We start from the raw sequence: 8,846 nt of genomic DNA on the forward strand, positions 1-8,846 counted from the left end.
TAAAAAATGCGAGGAATTATGTACACGGTAAAAATAATATACTTATTAAAAAAATATTGACAAGAGGTCCTGTGATTTTAAATAATTACTCTAGAACATATCTACATTATTCAATATATTTATGCTTAATACAAACAACTTTTGGGTAGCTTATTTGCGGGGTAAAAAAAGAAAATCATATCCATGTGATATTAATTTCAGAAGCCATATTAAATCATCATACAAGTCCTGTTGGCAACTTTCCTAAAACACACAGCTTCAGCATAAATACGACTAAATAGTGAACACTGGAGCTCAAAACCCTAGCGTTATGGCAATAGCTGCAAATCTGAAACTCACTTTTCTATGCAATTACCAAGAGAACTTGCATAAATCTGAGATTAACCAAACATCTGAAACTTTCTAAAGGGACGTAAAAAATAAAACCATAAGACATTCATAGCGAGGGTCTTGCCAGGGGCAGAATGAATTACAAGTCACAACATACACTCTTAACACCCTCCGCCAAACCAAACAAATGAGCAACACATAATGAACAAAAGTTCTGAAATTTAACAGATTCTTACCTAATTGGAAAAAAAAATACAATACCTCCTAGAAGCAAAATGCCCTAATCCTCAAACACTGCAGACAACCAAGATGAGAGCTTGAGTAAACTTTCAACAAAAAGGTCTGCAAAGGTAAAGTTTGCCAACACTTTTTTTTTTTCTTGATTTCATAAGCTCTTCAGCTTCTTCAGACTTCCCGATCATAACTATAATCATCTTCTTCCATATGACTACTCTCATTAGCATAATGATTGTATCGATCATGATCACCCAGATCATCTTTATTATCATATTGTCCACGACTTTGATCAGCATCATACCACCCTCGATCCTCCTCACCTCCAGCATGATCATAACTTCGTTCTTTTTCACCATGCCTGCCACGGTCATGTTTTGCATCCATGCGATCATACTCATAATCCCTATCACGAGAATGGCCGCGATCATGGTCTGCCTCTCCGGTTTCATAATCGCGATCCCTATCACGATGCCTATCACGGGAACGTCCGTGATCCCGATCTCTATCATAGTCACGACCACGGTCTTTACCTCTATCACGATCACGAGTACGTTCACGATCGCGATCACGGCCACGATCTCTGTCCCTGTCCTTGTCTCTGGTTCTATCACGATCTCTATGGTGTCTATCCTCCCTATGATCACGGTCTCTAGACTTGTCATGGGATCGTTCACGAGATTTTTCCCGCTCTCTTTCTCTCTCCCTACCACCCCTTTCTCGGGATTTTTCTCTGGAAAAATTAACATAAATTTTGATCACAAAGCAATATAATAGATTTAATGCACAGATATATAATTGCATATCCTGTATCTAAAACCAGGAAACACAACGGGAACAACAGGAAGTGTTTTCTTCAAAATACAAACGAACACTATCCGTCAAGGGTCTTTAGTCATAAATTACCAAACTTTATATAATCCCTTTATATTTAACTAAAAAACTAAAAATATATCGTTGACAAAAAAAAAGAAAAGGTCTGTAGAATCAGAAATGCTCCCGTCAATATTTGGTTTGATTCCGTGAAATTTTATCAAGTAAAACACACAATATTAGATTCCTAATCAAAAAGACAGATGTATTGGATTAGTTTTAGCGTTTCCATGGTGACTTAGTATTAGCTAATACCCCAAGCCCATGGTCCACATTTCAGATCCCAAAAGCATTATCAATCCATTTTTAGAAATAAAAATAAAGCAAGTGTACCTATCCTCTCGTATCCTCGGCTCCTCTGATCGAGATGGCACTCCTGCTTGAGGCTCCCTAAGAAGAAAGGAACAAAATTGAGTTTTCAACAACAGAATGAAAAATAATACAGCAAAAATATAAACAAGAGCTCAGACAGCAAGCAGCAATTTGAAAGTACAGGCTCCACCCTATATTAGGGAAAGAGAAGGGTGGGGGGAGGGATTGTGAATCATTCTTTACACAACTACAGCAAAACACTATCATCTCCAAGCATATATCCCACCTATAATCAACCTTTCTATTGTACAAGAAAGAAATGCCACATTTGAATCAAAAATAGACAACTTAACAATGTAAATTGCACCACAAACTGTAATTTACAAAAAAAAAAAAAAAACCTTATTGACCCCAAAATGTCCGCCCATCCCAAAACTGCATATCTCAAAATGGTCATTTACCTTGTAGCACTCTTTTGATTGACATCTTCACCTCCAACTCTAGTCGTTCCTAGTCCACCACCCAGCCTACGAGGTCGCCAGTTAGGAACAGTTCTTCCACGCTCCACATCCACCAGAACTCTCCTTCCATCAATTTTCCTTCCATCAGCTTGTTTATAGGCAGCTGTATGGATTCATTAAAGACGTGTCATACAAGCAAAATTAAAGGTAAAAATAAACGATTAAGAATTAAACAAAAAAACCAGCAGTACAGCAAACCTTTCATGTCCCTTGTATGAGAAAATTCTATAAAAGCATAGCCTCTTGGTTTGTTCGTCTCCTTGTCATAGATCATTTTGACCTGAAAAAAGGAGAAACAAACTATAGGAACAAGAAAAAAACATACAAAAGATATATGCTAGAAGAATTCAAGAACATTTCTTTTCATCTGAAGAAGCATAGCTTAAAATCTACAAGTAAAGTCCTTAATGGCACGGCAGCCAGGCGCTATGCCGCGCACCTTTAATAGATAATGCTCCACAAGTGAGATGAACTGCCATCGCTAGAGTTGTAGTGACACTGATGTAAGTGGCCAATCTACCAGCCCTTGAACCAACTAATCCCCTTACCAGGGAAAATTAAAGTAAAAACTAATCCCCCTTACCAGGGAAACTTTCAATATAGAAGGAAGTGTTTAGAATTAGAAATACCAGGATCCTTACTTGGCAGCTGATAGGTTTTCAGTGGCCTTTGGACGAGCAAAAGAGCTTTGTAAAGCATCACATGTAGAGAAATTAAATTGAAAGGAAAGAGAAACTAAAACTCCTGAAATTTTTTTACCAAGTGCAGCTAATATGTGGAAGGTGTCTCCTTTTGTATCTTGAACAAAGAAAGCCACAAAGGCATAACACATCAGCTGTTTTTAACTTACTATTTCAGCTTTGCCAAGGAAGATGAAGTACCAGCTTTAAATTCAAAACATAAAAAGGGAAGAGTAGATTACCATAGGGTTGATAATTCATACCATTTCTCCATGAAATTTACTTAAAGAACATGGACCTTCATACTCAGGTGTGTATCATACCTAGGTGCTAGTACTGAAAGCAAATAACCAACTTCGAGAAACCACCCAAATCTAAGGCAAAGGAACACTGTTTTTCAAAGCATATGCAAAACAGACCTACTGTTATACAAGGTAGACAGTCAATGGTACCTGTGCTATAGGTTCCAAAATGAAAGCTCCTTTAGCAACACACAGCTTATGATGTCAGCTTTACCATCAAGGATTAACAACCATTCATAATAAAACCATCTCTATAACAAATTATACTATTTAACAAATAATAATAGTCAAATTTGAATCTAATTACACCAAGAAGACAAAACTAAGGCTAAGACAGAATCCCCACTCACCGGTCTTAGTTAAGCAGAAGGCAAATAGATTTAGCACAAATTTATGCTACAAAAGAAAAATGTCTACTCTATACCAGTAACATATGAAAAGAGGAATGCATTGTACTAAATTAATATTACTTCATGCAGGATGCTACATTATTGAAACAGGATTGTTCAGCAGTATGAAAGCTTGAATATAACATTTGCTGAAACGTATTTTCAAATAACCTCGCCTCACCAGTTTTATTACCTCAAAACTAAAATGAATCCAGAACCAAATATTTGCTGAGACTACAATCATGGAAAATATTTCAATTTTTTTCTTTCTAGTATTGTAAAAAAAGAACAAAGATAATTTACCAAGAAACAAGAAGTCTTCCAGCAAATCCTGAATACCGTACCTAATCCTCTCTCTTACATGAGCATGGACCTTCATAATAATTTATCATGACGCATACACAACCCTCACTCTTAAAATTTAAAACAAAAGTCGACAAAATTGAGCAATAAGTTCAGAAACGTTGGGAACATTTCAAGGTCATTACCTGTCATTTAATCAAAAACCCTAGAGAAAATCCAACGCTCATCACAGAGGCTAGAGAGAGCTACTATTCCATTTTTATTTTTTTGTTGCAAAAACAATTAAAACAAAAAAAAATGATTAGCAGAAATGGAAAACTTTATTTTCAAAAACACCATCAGGGAATGTAAATACTAAAAACCAATTTGAAAAAATCTCCAATTAAATGACTGAAAATGTTTTCCAATTATCACAAGGAAAGAAAGAAGAGTAGGCTGAGGAGAAGCCATCATAAACACAAGTCACCTCTTACCGAAGATAAAACGCAAGAACCTGATCCCCCAAGGGGATAATTATAAATACCTACCCGCTTTATGGGCCCATAGGTTTCAAACTCCCTTTTCAGCCTGCTCTCTGAGGTCTCATAACTCTGCAAACAAGCAAATCAACTACTTAGCGCTGTTTCACAGTAGACCAAAAAAAAAAAAAATATGCTATTGATATTGATAATCTATGAAGTAACAGCTCGATTCAACAGGTTAAAACTGATTAATCTAGCTACATTGTTTAAGTACGAGAATTTAAAAGCCTTGAGATTCTGAAATCTTCTAATCAGAGCATTTTAATAGACTAAGACTATCAAGGCTAACATTGCACTCCACAGAAAGAATAAGGAAAAAAAAACATTTTCCACAAGCACAAAATAAAGAAGTGAATAACGCAAGTAGCTGGAGCATTCAAGTTCGAAAAGAGAATCTCAACATCTTGAAACATGTCACTTCGGTCACCATAACATTCTTTGAAGAACAAAGTTAACAAGAGATGTATACAAGCATATCAAACGAAAATATCTAATCAGACTTAATTCACCACCCAAACAAGAATGTCCACTTAGTAGTTTGTGTCTTTGTGAATCACATTATATTGGAAATCTTCTACAGATGACGGAAAAGGTAGATCAAGAGTAAAAAATAATATTGACAGGAGAAAAGATTGATTAAATTATAACAAGAATGTCCACTTAGTGCTTTATCTAAACAGCAACTGTCTAAATCTTTCAAGTTATCGTATAAAAGCAACAGGCTGAATTGACCATAATCAAAATCAAAGAATCACACAAATAATGGAAACACTATGTTTCAGATTTCCAAAAATGAAACAAGTCAGCTGGATAGGAAACATTTAATCTTCCAAAAATTTCTAATTGATCTGTGTACACCAAGGGTCTAGTACTCTAGTTTGAGCCCAAACACTATGTTGCATGAGAAAAACAGCACTACAGCAAGGGCATGAAGATAAATAGTTTTTTCAGCTCATTCCAAAGTACATGAACAACTAAAACATCATTCTCCAAAATAATTGATCTTTTTTTTCAAAATAACATAAACACATAAACAGCACTGAAATTAGTTTAAAATATGTAAACAATTTTTTAATACAGTTTCTGCATTATTAATCTCATTTTTAATGCAATGAAGTCTCCTCGTTCTTGTTTTCCATCATTCTATTTTCTAGTTAGTTATTCTTATGAAAGTTCATAGAAAGATAAAGATTACAAACAGCACACAGAATTGAAAAGTATGGCTTACCAGCCTAGCAACAAATAGCGTCTTGTATGGGTCTTCGGTGGCATTTGGATCACTTTGTGGATCATCTGAAATGCACAATAATGAAAATTATCACTCTCTTTATTTTATTTTATTTTTTTTTTTTTTAAAAAAAAAAGTAGTACAAATTTACAAGGGTATTACATTTCTCTAGCTCTTCTGCAGCCTTTGCAGCACCCTTCTCCAATCGTAATTGGTGAACTCTGGCTCTCCTTTGGCTCTGCTCATGGAGGCACAGCATAAAAATATAAAAGTGTTCAGACATCAACTCAGCAAGCAACTTTAAATCAAAATTGTTTCACCCAAGTTCAAACTGAGAAGGATGGACAAGCACAAAACATTCAAAATGTTCAAAGTCCAAGATCAACAAGATTAAATGTAGTATTCAAATCCATCAGATTTTTTATAATTTGCTCAGCCACTAACACAGATATATTTTTCGGAAACAAATAGCCATGGTTAGAATTAATAGAAAGTTTTCTATAATTGAACAATAAATGCACAAATTCGAACTGACAAAATCAATCATAAGAGTAGAATACAAAGGGCTAGGGTCAAATACCTTGAGGCTTAAACGCATAATAAATGGACTTCAATCTTGCTAAATGGACAGAGGTACAAGTATTTAGTCAATCAATAATAACTATATACTAAAAGACACACCAGCAGCGATACGTGTCAATTTCTGGTGTGTCCTTAGTATAATTTTTTTTTTATTAATAATTAATTACCTTTTTTTTTTGAAGGAAGTTATTTTAAAAAAAAAAAGTATGTTTTGTCAACTATATAATGAGCAATAATATTTACCAAATTTATGTAAATACGAAATTAATTATGGAATAATAAGGACAAATATAATCTTTTTCAAGAAGATGTAATTTTAGTGGAATACTTTTTAAGAATTTGATCTTGATCAAATATTCTATGTTACTTCAATTTCTTCAAGATACTTGACAAGTTTATAACTTATGCGATAAATAAATTAATTTGTCAAAAGAAAATACGGGGTAATTAAAATAACCGTGCATGGCACGGAACCTAACTTAATAGATGCATAAATGCAAGTGTCCTATTGATGTGGGGAATATGGTTGTCATTTCCCATACCATAGTAAATAAAAATTAAAAATATTAACAAAAAAAAGTAAGCAAAAGTAAAAACCAGCTTTCAACTATTTGGTTCCCCCCCGAGCCCCCTTCCAGATCTAGTCATAAGCTCGTAATGGCAATCAGTGTGCAAAACCTCATATCCAAATTGTATTTCAGCAATCGGTGTAACATATATGAACACCAGAACGGAAGCCAAAATGCCATGTCTGATTAACATAGACTTCAACTCCCAATCTCTTATTCTCATCTATTTGCTCAACTTTCAATCTTAACTGGACTTTCTGGCTCTAAAAGTCAGAAAACTCATAAGATGTATTACTTCAAAATTTCTAAAAAGCAATGTAGATTACATGAATGGATAACCCATGCTGAATAGATATAAAAAGACATCATTTAAACCACAAGAGGATAACATAGAGTATATAAGAAATAATCAAAATTACAGAAGTCAACAAGAACTTCTCCAATCATCTTATATAAACCATGTTTTTTTTAAAAAATTTATGCAATATAACAAATGTAATGGAGTAAATAATCAAGCACCACAGACACATAATAAAAAATAAATAATGAAATCACACCAGCATCAGACAGGTAAACAATATATTTACCAATTAAGACAGCAGAAGTAGCTTTTCTAAAACCAAAATAAGAGCATAAACCAATTATAACATTTAAAACTAGGTGTGACATTTTTGCATCAAATCATATCTTTATATTATTACACCCCCTCCTCATCCGAGAAAAGGGTGCAGTTTACTCAAGCCTTAAGAAACTTATAGGATGCGCTCTACCAGCATACACTAATACCAATGTCTTAATGATGAGTGATTGCCAGCACAATTAACGAGAAACATAGTCAATCAAAGTATTTGCACTATCAAGAGCAACATACCGGAGTTTCCCCTTCTTTGACGGGGGGCGCATACTCAGGATCCCCAGGCTCAGCAAAAAGATTCACATATTGCCCCATACCTTCAAGAAATAATTTACAATTTAAATCTAAATTGAAGCTAACAAAAGGAATTAACAAAAGAATCATGCAAACATTAATTACCCATATAAGGAGGGCATTTCCTCTTCTCTGGTGGCGGCTTATACTCCAACGGAGGCCGAGGCTCGAATAGCTTCAGCAAGTTAGGAGTCAGACCAGTCGGATGAGACTGTCCAATCTGCAAAATAAAATCACACAATTCAACTGCTGTTAATTAATTCACAACTACAAGTAATCGAGGCACCATTAACGCTTCATAATCACACTTTAATCCACCATCACAACTTAGACAATACAATCATATCAACAGAGCCACAATTACCAGCTAGAAATCAATTATTTCAGCTTCTTAAGTTCCATCTACAAATTTATCTTATACCTAAGTTCAAATTCATAATCAAAATATTGATTAACTTGTCTCAAAAACAAAAAAATTCACACTATCGGAGAAATCAAACGAACCCTAAATAAATAAACCATCACAAAAACAGCAAGATCAAACAAAAAACACAAATTAAAAAAATTGTAAAACAAATCAAAACCCTAAATTGTACCATTTTAAGCTGAAGAACATTAGCACGATTCTGCGCTTTGGTGCGACCCTGAACGGCGGCATTCTGATTGCGCAAGAAGGCATCGTTGTCTCCCATATCGCTAGAAATCTTGGAAATCTAGGGTTAGGGTTTTGATTAAATTAGGGATTAATTTCTTCGGAAAATCGGATTGGGAGGAGAGAGATAAGAATGCATCAGATTTGGAAGAATGAATGAGTTTGGTAGTCGGAAAATCGAGAGAAAGAACGAAGAGTGAGGAAGACAGCGAGAATAAAAAGAGAAAAGAAAAGAAAGAGGGTTTAGGCTCGCATATTTATACACAACTAGCTTTTGGACCCGTTCTACGCACGGGTTATTCTTAAGTTATAAATTTATTTGAAACTTTACAAATTATCTTGTCACCAAAAAAAAAAACCCCCTTTACAAATTATTTGAATGAATTATTTTATCATCTTTTGACATATTATAATATTTTATG

At 34.4% G+C, this 8,846-nt stretch overlaps 1 protein-coding gene across 1 annotated transcript; it reads right to left on the reverse strand.

The window, feature by feature from the left end:
- Nucleotides 1-413: 413 nt before the first annotated feature.
- Nucleotides 414-8,629, reverse strand: LOC145602413 (U1 small nuclear ribonucleoprotein 70 kDa-like). Its single transcript, XM_081658607.1, has 10 exons — nucleotides 8,369-8,629; nucleotides 7,878-7,992; nucleotides 7,716-7,795; nucleotides 5,856-5,931; nucleotides 5,694-5,758; nucleotides 4,472-4,534; nucleotides 2,469-2,550; nucleotides 2,211-2,373; nucleotides 1,771-1,827; nucleotides 414-1,297 (listed from the first exon to the last, which is right to left on the reverse strand). The coding sequence occupies exons 1-10, from the start codon at nucleotides 8,462-8,464 to the stop codon at nucleotides 736-738; spliced, it is 1,359 nt and encodes a 452-aa protein (XP_081514733.1). The 5' UTR covers nucleotides 8,465-8,629; the 3' UTR covers nucleotides 414-735.
- Between the last annotated feature and the right edge of the window lie 217 nt (nucleotides 8,630-8,846).

The sequence above is a fragment of the Chenopodium album genome, chromosome 21 (assembly GCF_948465745.1).
Source record: "Chenopodium album chromosome 21, dcCheAlbu1.1, whole genome shotgun sequence".
NCBI classification, from domain to species: domain Eukaryota; kingdom Viridiplantae; phylum Streptophyta; class Magnoliopsida; order Caryophyllales; family Amaranthaceae; genus Chenopodium; species Chenopodium album.